At 42.6% G+C, this 19,241-nt stretch overlaps 1 protein-coding gene across 1 annotated transcript in view; it reads right to left on the bottom strand.

The window, feature by feature from the left end:
* The window catches only part of ARHGEF4 (Rho guanine nucleotide exchange factor (GEF) 4), an 80,874-nt gene that overhangs the window by 18,868 nt on the left and 42,765 nt on the right, over positions 1–19,241 (bottom strand). Inside the window, exon 3 of the mRNA XM_012725733.1 lies at positions 14,417–17,962. Within this exon, the coding sequence (XP_012581187.1) occupies positions 14,417–17,962 (3,546 nt within the window). The remainder of the gene's footprint in view (positions 1–14,416; positions 17,963–19,241) is intronic.

The raw sequence follows: 19,241 nt of genomic DNA, 5'->3' as shown, positions 1-19,241 counted from the left end.
TTCCTTTATGAGACCTGTAGGATCTAGCATCATAGGTCTGGGGCCCAGAAGGATCTTACCTATCTGTATGTTAGGTAATAGATATTCAGACATTGGTATCAGCTATGGTCCTGCAGTGGCCCATGAACCAACTTTACTCTTTCTTGGCTATGATGAGGAGCTCTTAAAAAACATTGTCTCAGTCACCCACAGGTAAAAGATCCAGTTTAGAAGTCTATATTTTCAGAAGAAAAGATCCAGACATTACTGGGACAAAAAGAAATACTATTTGTATGCACTAGACAAGTATATTGAATTGTGTACTGCAAGATTTGGGGATGTAAAGACTGAGCAGCAGATAGGACTCACAGAGAGCATTAAAAGGACATAGATCCTATTAACTGCATCATGAACTCCATATAGAAGTCTACTTATAAGCCACTCTATTCCTTACATGACCAGCTTCCTGTGTGGGTACCTGAAGACAGTTACTACACTGAGCTTTGGAAGATGGTTAGTGAGTACATGCAGAAAATCAGCCTGAATCTGTGGAACAGGGAGAGAAGAATACCTTGAGCTTTGGTGTTACCTTTCGGAAAATAAATGGGAGATTGTTAGCACCCATCCTAGTGCTTGCAGGCTCAAGAGAAGGCAAACAAACTTTGGAAATCTGCCACAAGAGGGCGGAAGATCATAAAAAGTCTGAGAAATCTGTAGGGTTGACATCAAGTATTTCTTTACCAAAGGCATTTAGTAAAGACTGGAGGAGGTAACTGTTACTTCAAATATAAGACAGAAACACAAAACTTGAAGGAAGTGAAAAATCAAGGAAGCATGATACCACCAAAGGTCGTAATAATATTCTAGTAACATAATCCAAAGACATAGAAAACTTTAATTTCTTTTCATTTTAGAGCAGTTTTGTTTTTTAAACATACTTTTTTATTATTTATATATTTTCCATCATTTTCATTTGTGTACAATGTATTCTTTCTCATCTCAGTTATAGTCCCCATGAAATTTCCACCACCAATTCAACTGTATACCATAACCATTATCCCTTGTGCATTAAAAAAAAAAAAATTATAATAAAGTAAATATCAAAATCAGAAGGCAATTATAAACCACAGACATTCTGCAGGGGTGGGAAAAGGGAATCTTCAATTTATTAGATAAAGATTCAAAAATAGCTGTTTCAAGGAAATTCAATGAGCTACAAATAACAAAGTAAGACAGTTTGACAAAATCAAGAAAGCATAAACAAAAGAAGTTTAACAGAGATAAAAAGTCATAAAAAGGAAACAAATTCTGGAATGGCAGATAGAATGAATGGAATGAAGAATGCAAAAGAAAGCATCAGTAGCAGACTAGGTCAAGGAGAAGAAAGAATCTGAGAGCTAGAAGTAAGGAAATTTGAAATCACCCAGCTATAGGAGAACAATGAAAAAGAGAGAAGAAAGCTTAAGGGATTTAAGTAACAACATAAAAAAAATGGAAAATTATTGACATCCTGAAAGGAGTACAGAAAAAAAAAATGGAAAATTATTGACATCCTGAAAGGAGTACAGAAAAAAAGGTAACAATATATTTACTTAAAGAAATAATGTCTGAGAATACCTAAAATCTGAGGAGGTATGTACACATCCAAGTTCATGAAGTTCATAGGTCACCAAATGAAATCTACTTAAATAGATCTTTACCAAGGTGTGGTACATTAAAACTATCAAATTTCCAAGATAAGGAGATAATCTTAAAGGAATAGAGAAAATAAGTTTGTAACTTACTGGGGAACTCTGATAAGGATAACAGCAGATTCTCTGCAGAAATTTTATAGGCCAGAAGAGAATGGTGTAAAGATAAAAAAAAAAAAAACAAAAAAAAACAACCAAAGCCAATCAAGAATATGCTTATCTGGTAATGTTATTAATCAGAAAAAAATAGAAATAAAGACTTTGCCAGGCAAAGAAAACTGAGGGAAATTTTCAAAATTGGCCTTGCCATATAATAAATGTAGAAAGGAATTCCTCAAGATGAAACAAAAAGACATTAATTAGTAACACAAAAACATGAAAAAGTATAATATACCAGCAAATATAAAGATATTGTCAAATAGAATACTTTAATACTGTAATTTTAATATTACACTATTATAACATAATTCCAGTATAGATGTTAAAGGCAACAGCATTAAAAATAACTACATTTACAATAATTTGCTAATGTATACATAATACAAAAAGATGTAAATTGTGTCATCATAAACATAAAAGGTATAACTAAAAGGGTGGAGTGTTTATATATGAGTGAAATTAAGTTGGTATCAGTATAAAATAGAATGCTATATTTGTATGGTCCTTTATAAGCCTATGGCAACCAGGAAGCAAAAACCTAGAGTAGGTAGGTTTTTGAGTAGAGTCACAAAAGACAAAGAAAAATGAATCAAAATATGAAATTATAGAAAATCATCCACTTTGTAAGAGAGCAAGAATGGAAAAAAGGAAAAAGGGGGCTATAAAACACCCAGAAAGCAATGAATAAGATAGTATTACTAAGTCATTTCCTACTAGTAACTACTCTAAAAGTAAATGGATTAAATTATTTAATCAAAAGCATAGAGGGGCTATTTGGAATAAAGAAAAGCAAGACACAGATATAAAACTGTCAACAAGTCACACACTTTAGCTTTAGGGTCATACATAGGATCACAGTGAAGGGATGGAAAAAAAGATATTGCATGGAGTGTAAATCAAAAAGGAGTGGGGTAGTGACACACAAGATAAAATTTAAGCCAAAATCAATGAATATCTTCCTGGAGAAGATATTACAGTCACATCTGAATATTAGAACACCTAAATGCACTAGGCAAATAATACATATATACAAAGGGAGAAATATAAAATAATACATAATGGTAGGAATTTCAATAAAGATATAGGTGCACTTCTGTGTTTATTGCAGCATTTTTCAGTAGTCAAATATGGAAATAACCTAAGTGCCAATAGATTAATACACAATGAATATGTGAACATACACACACACTCACTGAAATATTATTCAGCCATGAGAAAGAAATCCTGCCATTTGCAACAACATGGATGGTCCTTGAGGGTATTATATGGAGACAAATCAGTAAAAGGAAAAAGAAATATTTTATGATATCACTTATATGTGAAATCCAGAAAAGCAGAACTTGTAGAATCAAAGAGTAGAAAGGTGGTTATTGGGGGAAAAGGGCTGGGAGAACTGAAATATTAAAGGATATAAAATTGCAACTAGAAGATGAATAAGTTCTAGAAATCTAATATACAGTGTGGTGATTACAGTCAATAATACCACTTGGTACACTTATTAAGTGTTTCTATCACAAAAAATGAATGATAATTATGTGCCATAACAGAGGTGTTATCACAATGATATTGGGACATAAAATTATATCAAACCATCACCTGTCCACTTTAATCTCACACTGTGTTGTATGTCAACTCTATCTCAATTAAGTAAAAGAACTCTCAAAATTGCACTGTAATTAGTAAATGAACGGAAGACTTGGAGACTTTCAGCAAAGAAGATACATACATACATATGGCAAGTGCCACAGATAGATTATTTGTGCCCCTACATCCAAATTCCTATGTTGAAATCCAGCACCTCAAAGTGAATGTAAAAAGAGGTGCAGGTGATAAGCCCAGGAAAAGACAAACTCTCTTGAATGAATGGAGAAGCCCCACACATATCCCATGTCCCTCCTGCCATGCGAGTCAAAGCTGGTCATCTAAGGAAGTTCTCATAGACACCGAACCTGTCAACATCTAAATCTTGGACTTCCCAGCCTCCAAAACTATGAGAAATTAATTCTTCTATTCCTTTAAGCTGTTTACATTTGATATTTTGTTATAGCAGTCCAAGCAGGGGAAGTAAATAAACACACAAAACATGTTCTATATCATTAGTCCTTTGGGGACTGTAAATCATAATCATGATGAGATAATTATCACATGCTTATTGGAACAGGGAAAATACAAAACACCAGCAATTACAAATTCTGGGAGGATACAGACCATGCACCAAGGCTGGGAACACCAGTGTCCTTGAAGGAGAGTAATGCCTTCAAGGTTTTGAAGGGTAATTTCAACCTGCAGTTCTACACAAAGTACAAATGTTTTAAAGATGGTTTTTATTCTTTAGACATGAAAAATTGTAACTCTTACATATCTTAAGAAGTTACTGGGGGATATCCTTGAATACAATAAAGGAGTAAGTGTAGACAAATGAAGAGAAGAGATAAGATCCAAGAAACAGGAAATTAGAGAAGAAAGTTATGCAGACTTCCTGAAGAGGATTAATCTAAATTATAGCACAAGTCAAAGGTTCTGGAAGGAGGCATTAAGAAAAGGAAAGATTTGATAAAATATTGACATGTATGAGCTTTTGAGAGGGAAATGGTTTACAGGTGATCTAACAGAAAGGAAATCAAATTTAAGGACAAAATTACTTAAAGATAGATTATAGAAAAATCACAATATGAAAAATGCAACATCAACTTCAGAAAAAAAAACCACAAAAGTCATGTCATTATAGTCCACAACTTGGCTTTACAATGAATAGTATTTTCATAGCTATAATGATATAAACATCAGCTAATTAATTACCTACTGGGAAAGGAGATATTAGTGGATGGAAATGGAAAGAGGGAGTTGATGGGTAATATTTTAAAATAATAAATCTCAACAGCATTTGAAAATCACTACTGAGAGCTGACTTGGTCATGTGCAGGGAAGGGCTTGGGGAGACAGTGGCCAGGTGGATGCCCTTGTTTTCAGGGGCAGGCTCCTAACCGTCTCCACTGGGGGGTGGGAAGGGGCCCATCAGCAGCATCTCATCCTGGGGAACTTGTTGGACTGCAGAACCTTAAGGTCAGCCCACACCACTGAAGGGGAACCAACGTGCTGACAGGCCCCAAGTGATCTGTATGCATTTTAGGGTTGAGAAGCATTACTTGAGTACCATGTGTTTTTTATGAGTATATGTATACATAATTTTGATATATACGTTTTAAATTAACTGGGAGGGAATAGTATAAGACATTTACAGAAATTTATCCATAAAAATGCTCAATGTGGTATTATTTATTTGAAGTTCCTTGGATTTGTACATACATATGTGTGTGTGTGTGTGTGTGTGTTTAAGATTTATTTATGTTGTAGAACTGGGGTACAGGCCAGAGGTGTGGTGGGTGAGAGGATTCACCAGAGACAGACGGGGGAGCAGAACAGGTAGATTGAGGAAGTACACTGCTGAGGGGAGCAGTGGAGAGTTCAGGAGAGGTCTGCCATGCCATGTGGGTCAGCTCTCTGGCTGAGGATCAAACTTGAGCTGCAGTGGCTTCAGAGAGCTTCATAATGCAGTGCTTTAACCCGTTGCACCACCAGGAAGAGCCCTATATATTTTATTTATTCTTTTCCTCCACTAAACCACTTATGCCCATATACCATCTGTACCATTACTTAAGATGCTTAAAAGGTATAAACAACCTATATGTTCCAAATAATACAGAATGAGTTATTATAATGTATACTTAGAAACAAACACCATGTGACAGATATGTTTTCTAATTAAATTGCATGATATGATTGTGATACTTATGAAGGTGTAAGAACTAATTTAACCTCATACTCAGATTCTCACAGTGGTAACACCTGGAAAGACAAAAGAGTACACTAGCAGAATCAGGGTATGCTATTGATACAACCCATGAACTTATTCAGATCCCCCAGTTTTCCCTGCAGTTATTTGTTGTGTCTGTGTGCTTTGTTCTAGACAGTGTTAACACATCAGTTCATGTATTCACCATCACAGTCAAGGTACAGAACAGGGTCATCACCTCAGGGTCCCTGATTGATTGCCTTTTTTTTTTTAAGATTTATTTATTCATATAGAACTGGGGTACAGGCCAGAGATGTGGAGGGTGAGAGGACTCACCAGAGACAGAGCGGGTAGCAGAACAGGCAGATCAACAAAGTGCACTGCTGAGGGGAGCAGCAAGCAGGTCAGGAGAGGTCTGCTGCACCATGTGGATCTCCTCCGGGGCAGGCGGGGATCGAACTCATGTGGAAGTGGCTTAAGCTCTCAGTGCTGTGCTTTAACCCGCTGTGCCACCAGGGAGGGCCTGATTGCCTTTTATAACCTCACTCCGTTTCTCACTCCCAACCACTGGAAATGATTCATCTGGTTTTTCTACATTTTATGGATGTTATATAAGTGGATTCCTACAGTATATAACCTTATATTGACATTTTGCTCAGTATAAACTGTGTACACACACCAAAGTTGTGTGTACCAATAGTTCATTTCTTTTCATACCCTGGGACCACACAATCCCACAGGGTGGATGTGCCAAAGTTTGATGTTATTCACCCACAAGTGCCAGAAAGACACTCTGACAATCTGAATTGCTTAGAGTTTGGGGTTATAATGATTAAGCTGCTATGAACATTTATGTATAGTTTTATATAAAAACTTAATTTATTTTCTCTAAGATAAATTTATGCCTTGAGTGTATTTGCTGGAGTGGCGGCTGATGGGCAAAGGCTGGCAGCCATAGAAGAAGTGTGGTGAAAGAACAGCACTTGTAGTCACTTCACACCTCTGAGTTACCAAAGGGGGCCACAGGCTAAATATAGCAGTAGAAAATACTCCAAAGTAGAAAAACGCCGGAGGAGCTTTGGAGAGTGGTGGAAAGTCACCAAAAGCACCTACAAAAAATAACACCAACACCCTAGCAATGGACTCCTCTCTTTGGCCCTCTCCAGTTGTCAGGAGTTGTTGCAATAAACCTGAGCTTGCTAATCTTCAGGCCATTGTGTTGGTGATGATTCCTCAATCGCTTGAACACAAGAACCCAGCCGACTGGCAACACTATGGTCAACCCATATTTACTTTCTGGAGAACCTGCTAGCTCTTTTCCCAGAGTAGCTGTACTGTTTTACATTCCCAGCAGAAATATACAAGGCTTCCAGTTTCTCCACACTCTTGACAGCATTTATTTGGGATTATCATTTAGTTGTTTTTGATTTGCATTTCTTTAATGGTTAATTATGTTAACCTTCTTTTCATTTGCCAACTGTATATCCTCTTCTTGTTTTTGGATTGGGTTACTTGTATTTTATTATTTTATTTTTTAAAAGATTTATTTATTTATTTTATACATACAAGAAGTGGGGTACAGACAGAGGTGTGGTGGGTGAGAGGATTCACCAGAGAGAGTGGGGGGCAGAACAGGCAGATTGACTGAAATACACTGCTGAGGGGAGCAGCGGGCAGATCAGGAGAGTTCTGCTCTGCCATGTGGGTCACCTCCCTGGTGGGGAATTGAACTTGTGCTGCAGATGCACACAGCTTCATTGTTCTGCATTTCAACTCAATGAGTCACCAGGGAGGGCTGGGTTACTTGTATTTTAACTGTGGAGTTTTGAGAATTCTTTATATATTTTAGAACCAGCTTTTGCTGGCCACAGTACTTTTCCCAATGTGTAGCAGTCTTTGCAGGGCCAAAGTTTGTTGATTTTGATGATGTCCATTTGATCAACTTTTTAATTATAGATGTGCTTCTGATTCATGATGAAGAATACTTACCCTTTAGGCCTCTAACAACTTTTCTCTAAAATTCTGTGTTTAACATCTCAGTCTGTTAATTTTGAGTTAATTTTTGGATAAAGTTGATAATTGTCTTAGTTATTCTAGGAATTGTCCCTCTCCATATAAGCTTTAGAATACACCAAGAGCTTTGAAGGATAGAAAAATGTTCACAATGTATTCCCTCCAGCCACTGAAAATCTCTAAATAGAAGAGAAATAGAAAAAAAAAATCTCTAAGTAGTTCCTGGTCCTTGGCTGTCAGAGTCACAGAAGGCTATAGGGGAGAGGCCAAGAAAACTAGCATTCATACAGAATGTCGATATTATATTTAGCAGACATCTAAGAGTTCACCTAGTCCAATCTTCAAGGTAAAAAAAAACTGAGTCCCACTTTGGTCTTCCACTCAGGTGCAGAGTTAAGCAGCAGAGTGGGGAAGCAGGCATGCACAGGTGTTTCAAACTTCTAGATTTCCTCATTCCTCCCACCTGCTGCAGTTATTTGTTCACTTTTGATCTTGGTCCCTCTCTAAGTCCCCTTAGCCTAGCCCAGCAGATTGTGCCTGCTTCCTCTGGCATCCCTAACATCTTTTCTTCTAAACTTGAAATCAAAAGGGGAAAATCCCCATCTGTAAATACTGTCATTCATAACTGAGGACTGCCTTCTCTTGCATCCATCATACACACACACACACACACACACACACAAACATGTTATGGATTCCCAGGTGTGTGGTAACTTCCTGGAGGATTAAATTATATGGTAGTCTGTAGGTGAGAACATTCTTCCACATCACTGAAAAGTTGGATCTGGGAGGGTCACCTTTATAAGCTCCTTATTACTCAAGATTTGGCTGAAATGTTAGACTGCTAACTATTGAAATAAAGGAAGCTCACCCTCACAGCCCTTAACTTTTCAGGCATTGTTAACCTTTTCAACTTCTACAGTCTTAATCAGTATCTGAAATGATCTTATTTGCTCATTTATTGACTTAGCTGCCATTCCCCATCCCAGCTTTAAGGACATTATAAAATACTGCATCCACAGCACCTGGAATATTGCTTGCCCCTGAGGTGGCAGTGGATAAATATTTATTGAATTAAAGAAGAACGAGGTGAGAAGATCTGATCAACTAGACAACTATTCAGCTATAGTGATGAAGACACTGAATCAGCACAAGGATGGACAAACAGATCAAAGAACACAAACGTTAGATTTAGGTACATGACTGTGAAAGCTTAAGAAAAGATAATTTAGGGACTCCTTCCATGACTCTGGAGTAAAGAAAAGGGGGACTCACTAGGATAACATTAAAAGGAAGAATTTCTGTTCATTGAAAGATATCATTAACCAAGGCAAGCCATGAGTTGTATATATTTGTGCCATGTGTGGCCAACAATGGCATTGAATCCATAATATATATGAACAATAAGAAAAAGATCATCATAGGTTAGGTCAGGGATGTCCCAAAGGAGGATATCCAGTTTGTCAAAAGTAGATAAATGGATGCTATCTTCTTTAGACATTAGAGAAATGCAAATGAAGACCACAGTGAAATACCTCCACCCACACTGCAGACAGGTAAACATGAAAAAAACTACATCACCTAAATGTTAATGAGAATACAGGCACAGGAAGCTGTTAAGAATGGAGTGCAAACTGACACCATCACTTTGGAAACAATTTGGCAGCATCTAGTCAAGCTGAAACTATGCATCTCACAGAGGCCCAGACCTCCAGCTCTTGGGATTATAGCGCCAAGAAGGCATGCGCATGCGCAAACAGCCACCAGCCCCTGACAGCCCAAGCTCCAGGAAACCCAGATGGCAGAAATCCCCAGAGTTCAGCAGTAGTCAACTGCTGAACACATTGTAGTTTGCTGGTTCAAATGAACCCTAAATACAATAAAAGAATGGAGTTTAGACACACAGATCTAGATGAGTCTGAATGTAACTAGAGCAAAAGCTACCTAGGCTTTATTTACATAAATCTAAAAAATAGGGAAGAAAAACTAGTGTTTGGGATGCAAAATTAAGTAGGAAAATTGGAATGAAAGGCAAGAAAGTGAATACCATGAAAGTGGACACAGTGAGGACTTAAAGGGGTGCTCTAAGCTGGAGTCGGGGGTAGAGGGCAGTGTGGCATTTCTGGACTTAGGTGAAGGTCACTCAGTTATTTGCAGTAATATTTTATATACACACATGTGTAGTAGGCTTGTATGTATGACCTCTGTGTCTCTGAACTTCAAAGAAACAAACTTCAGGATGTAAAATCATAAAATTAAAGGATCATTTGAGGGCAGGATCATGTAACTATGTTAAAAATAGGAAACTTTTAAAAAAAGATTTAATTATTCATACAGAACAGGGGTACAGATCAGAGTGCAGGGGCAATGAGATGATTCCCCAGAGACAGAATGGGGAGCAGAACAGGCAGATCAACGAAGTACACTGCTGAGGGGAGCAGCGGGCCAGACAGGAGAGGTCTGCTGCACCATGTGGGTCACCTCTGGGGTTGGGGATCGAACTTACATTTAAATGGCTGCAGCTAGCTTGCAGTGCTGTGTCCTGACACGTTGCGCCACCAGGGAGGGCCCAAAAAATAGACATTTTAGGGGAAAAAAGCTGGAAGATTGTTTAACATAATATTAAGAATGGTTGTTTTACTGTATAGGAATAGACATTGTTACTCTTTGAAAGTCTTTGGAAAGAAACAGGAAAGCTGACTTGACTTCCCTGCACAGAACCCCACAGTCACAGCCTGCTCTCCCGTAGCTCCAGCTTCTCCACCACTACTGCCCAGAGCTTCCACTGGAGAGAGCAGACTCTCCAGAGCTTTTCTTTTCTTCCCCTTCTCTGTGCTCTCGGTCACTGTCCATGTTCTGCTCTGCAAGTACCCTAAGTCTTCTCTCTCCTCCAGCAGATTTAAAACACAAAAAGGAATAGGAGTGAGCACTTATGGAGCCTCAGCTTCACGCTTGGCCCTTTGCTGGCCACTTGACACTCCTCTCTGAAAGGTCACCCAAGGGACTCATGGGCTCCTCGAAACCCAGGGAGGTGGGAAAGGGGGCCTTGAAACTTGGCCTTGTGTTTATCTTCCCCTACCCGAATAAAACAACCACTTCCTCCCATCTTCCGCCCTATCTTCCCATACTTGACCGAATCCCAAAAGCCCTTAAACCATCCCCTGCCCCCAGACTCTGGCCTGGGCATGACTTCTCTGACCCCTGTGGGGGTCAGTGAACCTCACCTGGGGGCCCCCATAAAGGCTCCTCTACTAGCCACTCTAAGTGCCTGGACTCTCTTTTCTGTCCCTCCTCTTTATGCTTCTCTGTAATACCGCTGCCATTCCTTTCACTCTCTTTTACAGCCTGTTCAATCCCATGCAGGTTATGCCAGGTATGCCCAAGGCCCACACCACCTGTGCCAGCCCACGTGATCATCACTGCACCCAGGGACAATCTCCAATGACTGTTTTTTCCTGTGTGTGTATGTGCACATGCACGCACACACATATATCTATAATGCTGTTAAATAAGTCTTGTTATTTACATATTGCACATCAAATTCTCTGTGTATTTCAGTCAAAGGTCAAAGAAGCAGTACGTATCTCAGCAGGAAATAGGCCCTCTTGTGTACTGCTGTTGAGAATGTTAATTTCCAAAGTAACCTCTAAAAGTAATCTGAAATCTATTAAAATTAAAAATACATGTAGCTCTGATTGCACAATCCTGGTTTATATCCCACAGAAATAAAAATATCAATACCTAAGAAATGTGGTCAAGGAGACTGGACACATTACTCAGCATGGCTCCAAGCTGGAAATCAATATTAATCAATAGAAGAATCGGTAACTAAAATATAGACTAGACATACTATGAAACATCACACGACTTGTAAGAAGGCGATGCACAGAATGAAACTGTTGGGGGACTGTACACACTGAATTCTCAAGTACATCAGGAAGCTACAGAGCAACATGTATGAAGAGCCGTGTGACGCTTTTCCCCAAAACTCTCCCTTTTGATGCCTGTGTATGTGGGAAGAGAACACACATTAGACAGCTGACATTGCTTCCTTTGGTGCGATGGGACTAAAGGATCTTGGTGACAAATGGTTACTTTTTCCTTTCTACAGCCTACAGAGTTATAAAAACTTTAGTGACAACAAAAGATGACAAAGGGAAAAGAAATTTGCATGCTATGTTTACATCCTCACAGGTGAGGAAATATGTTAAGTAAAGTGAGGTAATTTTCAGCTGGTTATGATCATATTTGCATATCCAATGTCTAATTCCAGAGGGGAAATATGGTACTGTGAGATTCTCCTCCCACGTCCCTTTCCCCCTATGTAGCCCACAGTGCCCAGAGGCCTCTGGGAGGCTGTAGGTCTGTTGCTTCTCACCCAGGGCCCTCACCCCCAGAGTGTCTGCTCAGATTTGGCTCAGATGGGCCAAAGAAGGTGGTGTGGGCCTCGGAGTGAGCTGAAAGGGAGATGAGTGTCAAGTAATCAGGAATGAAGCTGGGGCCCCGTAAATGCTCACTCAAACTGCCTTTTGGGTTTTATTATTATTTTTAAAGATTTATTTATTTATGCATAGAAGAACTGGGGGACAGGCCAGAGGTGCGGGGGTGAGAGGATTCACCAGAGACAGAGTAGGGAGCAGAAAAGGCAGATGGACTGAAATATACTTCTGAAATATACTTCTGAGGGGGGCAGCAGACAGGTCAAGTGAGGTCTGCTGTGCCAGCTTTTTGTGTTTTAAATCATCCTAGGGAAGAAGGAAGACTTAGGGTGCTCATGCAGCAGAACATGGACAGAGCTAAGAGCAGTGAATATGAGCAAGTGAAAGCGTACTTGCTTTGAGACAGAAGAGCCCCCCGGTAACACGTGAGTGTCACCTGGGGAGGGAGGGAGTTATCATACTCCACCCTGTGCTGCTGACAGTTCCTCTGGCTCCAGCTCACCCAAAATCAGGTTAAGTGGGGTCAGTGGGACTTGCACTCTGCCATCAGCTTGGGGCTCACATCAGTCCTGAGGTCTTGGCAGTACTCTGCTGGGCTCGGTGAGATGCCAAATCCATTTGTTTAAATTAGTCAAGGAGTGGGCACGACAATGGGGAATTGATTAGCATTGTTCCAAGAATATTCTTTCTGGAATTTCCAAGAAGCTGTCTTCTTCCCAGGGTCACTTTATTTGTAAGAAATCCCAACCTTGTGTGCCCTGCCATGTGCCCATCCACCACCCCAGACCACCCTATCCTGAGTGCAAGCCTTTGCTGTGAGCAAGACATATATTTTTTAAAGATTTATTTATTTGTGCATACAGAACTGGGGTACAGGCCAGAGGCTCAGGGGTGGCGAGAGGCTTCACCAGAGACAGAGTGGGGAGCAGAACAGGCAGATCGATAAAGTACACTGCTGAGGGGAGCAGCGGGCGGGTCAGGAGAGGTCTGCTGCACCATGCGGTCACCTCCGGGGCAGGCGGTAATCGAACTCATGCGGAAGTGGCTTTAGCTTCTCAGTGCTGTGCTTTAACCTGCTGCGCCACCAGGGAGGGCCCATCAAGACATTTTTTATTTTTCTGGTAATTTCAGAAGCACCAACTCCTACCTTACTCCTCACACTGAAAAAATTTCCATTGGAAAGGATGTAAATTAAAAAACATGAGTCCATAAAAATGCTAGAAGACAAGGGGAATTTCTCTATAAAACCTTCACACTGAAGCAAAGAAAGGACAGGAAAAGACAGACAGCTGGGATTATATCAAATTAAAATGCTTTTGTACAGTAAAAGAGACAATAACCAAAACAAAGTGACTACTGATTGGGAGATAATATTTGCAGACAATATAATTGATAAGGGACTGATGTCCAAAGATCCAAAAAAAACTTACATCATTCAACAAAAACAAAGTAAACAATCCAGTCCAAAAATGGGCAAAAGAGCTAAAAAGACACTTCCTTAAAGGCAATGCAAATGACCAACAGGTTTATGAAAAAATGTTCAACATCACTTATAATCAGGGAAATGCAAATAAAACCCCCAATAAGATATCACTTTATACCTGTGAGAATGGCCCATATTAAAAAAAAAACAAATTGGCAACAACAAATGATGGCAAAGATGTGATAAATAAGTAACTCTCCTACATTGCTGGTGGGAATGCAAACTGGTACAAGCACTATAGAAAGCTTTATGGAGGTTCCTCAAACTGCTAAACATGGAGCTACCATATGACCCAGCAATTCCACTCCTCAGAATCTACCCAAACGACACAAAAACATTAATTCAAAAGGAAACCTGAACACATATGGGAATTTTACAGGGACTGCATCTGAGAGGAAGAATGATACATTGGACCAAAAAAAAATTAAATAATAATAATAAAAAAGCCTTAAAAAAAAAAAGCCTCTGGAGTGGGGAAGAATGAAAATCGACACAAAAGTCTACTTCAACAATTTAACAGACAACGGTAAAGACTATTAGCTGCCTGATAATAGAAAAGGGAATGCAAATTGTTTGAACTGTACAGGAGAAACAACCGGAAGCACAAAATAAAGTTATAATAAAATGCCAGTTCCCACTGAGAATTTGGCAAATTCCAGGAAGCTGGTCACAGGCTGTGCTGATTAGGCTTGTGCCTGATACCCCAGAGAGGCTGCAGGGCTGTTGCTTTTTCACCTTGCAGGCAAATAGCTTTTCCTACTTTATTTCCCTTCTCACTTAAGGAAATTTCTGTGTGTGGGCCCCTCTTCTTACCTTAAGAGGCAAATAGAAGACTTGACGCGTGTCACAGATCACTCACCTCACTCCCAGGAAGGTCCCTGAGCGAGGGTGCTGTGCTCAGGCTGAAGTGGCGCTGCAGGTCTTCCTTCTGGCCATCCTGGTCCAGTGTCTGCAGAGAAAGCAGGCGGCTTGTCCGGGCCTTGGGAGTCCTGCGCCTTTCAGGGGTCTCTGCGCTGTTGTCCACACTTTTGTAACTTCCCAGAGAGACCATGGAGATGGTACTGCCCCTGCCAGGGTAGCGGGGTTCCCCCCACTGGGCTCCAGGCTTGGCACTATGGGGCTTGGGGCTCATGGGTTTGCAAGGCACACCTTGGCTTCCGGAAGCCAAGCAGCAGGTAGAGCTGGAGGGAAGGGTAAGGTTGAGCCCAGCCTTTTGGGCGGGAGAGCTAGGAGGTGATATCAGCTGGGGCTTTTCCTGAAGGAGACCTGCAGGTGGGTGCCTACTGCCTTCCTGGGGGCTTGTACGCTTGAAAGTTGGCTCACTTTTCCTCCGGTTGTCCGGAGAGACAGACCTGCTGGATGACAAAGGTGTGGGTGGTACCCAGGGATTGTTAAAAGCGTAGGTCTCCTTGTCCACGGCCTGCTCCTCACAGTGGCTGCTGGTCCCTGGTGGGGCTGGTCTGAGAGGATTCAGGATTTCCAGGCCTGGAACCAAGTTCCCTAGGGAGGGCCTCTTGGGGCCTCCCGCATCTTTGCTTTTCAAGAATACACGCCAGGAACTCTGGCGCAGCCTGCTCTTCTTCTGGCCCCTGAGAGAACCTGGAGAACATTCATCAGTGTTTTCTTTTTCTATAACTTTTGATTCAAAAAAACTTGAAAACGTCTTATGAGCTGAAGCCAGCCGGGCCCGGAGCCTCTTCTCTGGAGTTTGGAGTTTCCTGGCGTGGCCACACTCTGGGGACAGCCTGGGGCCACTTGAATCCTCTGGTGCTTCTGCCTCGCTGCCCTCTGCTGGCCCTGCATCCCAGAGGACGATCTTAGGAACAGAGTTCAGGTCCCCAGGGCCAGGGGAAACCTCCTCTTGCCCTGTTCTCTGTTCAAGGGGGGCCACGGGGCTGACAGGCACAGGCAATCCCTGGGTGGAGGACCCTCTGGGGCTTTCCACTGTTGGGAACTGGCTCTCCCCCTCCTCCTGACCCAGCTGGCTGGGGACCGGTAGCTTGTGGGTGACCCAGGCATGGGCCTCAGGACACTCCCACGCCTCCAGCCCAGCACCAAAAGGCACACTCTCAGCTCCCCGATCCCTTAGCCTGTCTTCGGGGGTCTCTGCCCCTGGACTCTCCACGAAGTGCAGGCTTCTGGCCACAGGTGTGTGTTCAGGCTGGGAACCCGTGGCTCTGTCATCGTCCTCCCACTCACCCTGTGTCAAGGAGAGTTGGCCCATCCCAGGTGGTTTCTCCTCTGCAGACTCAGCTATGCTCAGCCTGACCCACCTGCGCTCTTGGGGACCAGTCTCTCCAGCTAGGGTCCACTCTTTTGAAGTATCTTGGGGGTCCAGAGCTATCCCATGCTCTGAGCCTTGGGCCACCAGCTCAAAAGCCCCATCATCACCTCCCAGTCTGTGGCTGGCTGGCAACTCACACTGATTGCTACATGATTGTGAGGTCCCAGCCCCAGTCGATCCAGCACTATGGGGAGATTCTGGTCTTTCCTCCAAACACTCACAGGGCAGTGCTTCTGGAAAAGGAACCACTCTCCTCCTGGTGGCCTGCAGCCCTTTCTGCTCAACAGCTATAATGATGAGCGCACACTTGCCTTGAGGGGTGTCTGCTCTGGGTTCCAACTGCAGGCCTCCCTGTAAAGGCATGGCAACCCCTTCCAGCTCCTGATCACCTGCTTCATCACCACGGCCGTGGTGAGACACAGCAGCGGCTGTGATTTCTGGATAATCCTGGGAGGCACTTTTAGCACAACCAGGATCTAGAACTATTTCATGCTGTACTTCCCTTGAAGTATTTGCTACACTGGATTTCAGAGAGGTCACTTGGGTGTCTGCACCATTACTCGCTCCAGAGTGCCTCATCCAGTCTGGGTTCCACACCTGGGACCCGCTATTGCTAGAATCATCTGGGAACTCAGCCCTAGCAGGTAGCTTTCTGTTCTCACCAAGAACATACTTTGATGTGTAATTACTAGTTTGGTTTCCTGCCTCAACAGAAATGTCCTGAAGACGCTTTTGTTTATCATTCACATCAACAGTGTTTGGGAGAGGGCCAGCACCTCCAGGTTCCTCTGGTCTGCTCTCTGGGGTATGTTCTGACTTGCACTCTGTGGGCACCGGCACTTCCTCTGTTTGGAGTCTACCCCTCTCTGAAGGAAGGCATGAAGAGACTAGGCAAGACCTAGAATCTTGTCCCAACCGGTCTTCCAGCTGGAGGTGTTCAGAAGGTGTGCACTGAGAAGCCTTTCTCCAGCTAAGGGCACTGCGTCTGTATTGATTTTGCAAATAAGGAGTCCTTTGAGAAGCAGGACACAGGGGAGACACTTGGGTGGGAGCAAGAGGGCCTGGTGTGCTTGGATCTTGTTCTGAGGTGCTTGTCCTTTCTTTCAAATGGCTCCCCAGTTTCACCACATCCTGTCCTGGGTGAACCTCCAGGTATCTTAACGGAAACGCTGCTATGGAATGGGCCCTGGTCACTGTCCCCGTGTGCCGACGGTGGTGCCCTGGGGAAGCCCTTTCTTTGCTGTCAGTATTTTCGGAAGCACTATGGTGAAGGTTGGCATTTGCGAGACGAGATGTCCCTAAAGCAGGCTGGCAGGGGGACTGGAAGCAGGACTGAGGCCACAGCAAGTCAGTGTTCCTGTGGGGGCCTAGAATGCTCTCCTCTGTCCTGGCTCCTGTGCTGTCCAGCCATCCTCGACCAGGCAGCTCTGCTTCCTTGGTCCTGCTGTGAATATGTGGCCAGCTCTGACCCAGTTCACAGCACCACAGCAGAAAGGGCCAGACCACAGGATCCCCCAAACAGCTTTCAGACCTGGATTTCTGAAGTGGAAAATCAGAGAGCCCACCCTGGTCTTGGACAGTCACCACCTTGGCTGGCTGGAGACTGCAACTGCCTGTGGTGCTCTGTGAGCCCCCTATGAGTTGAGGGGCCCCCACCAGGGCACACTCTGGCTCCAGGCTGACCACACTGTCCCAGAGGTGACTGGCGTTCTCTTTTCTAGCAAAGGCTCTGGTCCCACTTTTGAAAGACCCTTCCTTGACTGCTGAGGACAAATCTCGTTCTTCCTCTGGATCAATCCCAGAGATACTGGTCAGATGCTGCTCCTGAGCAGCGTTTGCTGGCACTTCAGGGTCTCTCCATGATTCTCTGTCCACGGAGGTGCCACTTGGAAGGGGGCATAATGCCTTTCTAAGGTTCCCAGGCAGGGACTCTGTGTCAGAAGCACTTTCAAAAGGGTCGGTTTTAGTGTCTGATCGGCTCTCACTCTGGTGGGAAAGGGTGTCAAAATTGTCGTGGTCTGTCTCCTGGCTCCATCCCTGTTCCTCCTGCTCTTCAGAAGAGGGGAGCAGTTTATCTTCGATCTCACCTTCAGACAGCACGTGTGCACCTGGCTCTGGAGTCTGGAAGGGCAAGAAAAGAGTCAGAGCTGGCCTGGGGACATCTGCACTCAAGTTTACACCACGCTGCTTTAGTCAGGATAGCAAGGCTCAGAATCATATCATTAGTCTCTCATGTGCCCCTAGGAAAAGAGAGGTAAATATGAAGAACCTTTTATTAACAGAGGAGACAAGCGATGAAGCCAAACCCAAACAGTAGGAAGAAAACGTAGGACACAGTTAAATGATTCCCATGACAAGTCAGAATAGGCCAAACGAGCATGAGCAGTTTAAGTATAAATATGTTGTATGAGTCACAATGAAAAGCATATCTCTACCTAATGTTTTCAGCAAGAAGGAACAAATTAATGTTTCCTTTGTGTTCAGCTTGCTCTTATGTAACCAAATGGATTAAAGTCAAAGGTCTTGCATTTAGAAGTGTTTTCTGAATTAGGCTGGCTGGAGCCAAAAAAAAAAAAGCAAAACAAAAAACCGGAGAAGAAGAATAATTACCTAAATTGCAAACCTATTGCCTAAATTGCAAATCTATTCTGGGATGTTACAAATGATCAAAAAAGCATTGAGAATGGGAAGTAAAGAAGAAAAGGTATGCAGATTTTCCTTTCCTTTCCTCATTCCACAAGTGTATAATGACCACCACAATAAAATCTAGAGTATTTCCATGTTCTGAAAAGTCCCTCCTCTACCCAGTCAATCCTCACTTTTCACTGTCCCCATACCTGTGTATCTATCACAGTTTACAGTCTTTTCTAGAATTTCAGATGACCAGAGCAAGTTGTTATTCTTTGGGGTTTGACTTTTCTCTCTCTGCACAATATATTTGAGAGTTATCTGCCTATCATGGTTGTAGCACGAATTAGCACACACAATGGAAGACGTCCGGCTTAGAGTCACTCAGCCCTATTGCAGCTAGGATTCCTTTATAGTCATTGTATACAGCCCTTCCAAGTAGGATCTCTCAGGACTCATCATGAGAAGTTTCTCAAAGTAAACTTGCTTTTAATCCTTCTTAACTGAGAGGAGTACCACACTAACGAATGTGATATGTGAAGCTTTTAAAGATCTATTTTTATTTATTTATGTATACAAGAGCTGGGGTATAGGCCATAGGTGCAGGGGAGGTGAGAGTCTTCACCAGAGACAGAGTGGGGAGCAGAACAGGCAGATGGAAGAAGTACTCTGCTGAGGGGAGCAGTGGGCAAGACAGGAGAGGTCTAGCTCCCTGGCTGGGGATCCAACTCAGGGGGTTAAGCACTGAGACTTAACTCTCTATGCTGCCAGG

The sequence above is a fragment of the Condylura cristata genome, unplaced genomic scaffold (genome assembly GCF_000260355.1).
Source record: "Condylura cristata isolate star-nosed mole 26May11 unplaced genomic scaffold, ConCri1.0 scaffold00002, whole genome shotgun sequence".
NCBI lineage: Eukaryota > Metazoa > Chordata > Mammalia > Eulipotyphla > Talpidae > Condylura > Condylura cristata.
The sequence above is the reverse complement of the archived record's forward strand: the minus strand, read 5'-3'. Positions and strand labels throughout refer to the sequence as shown.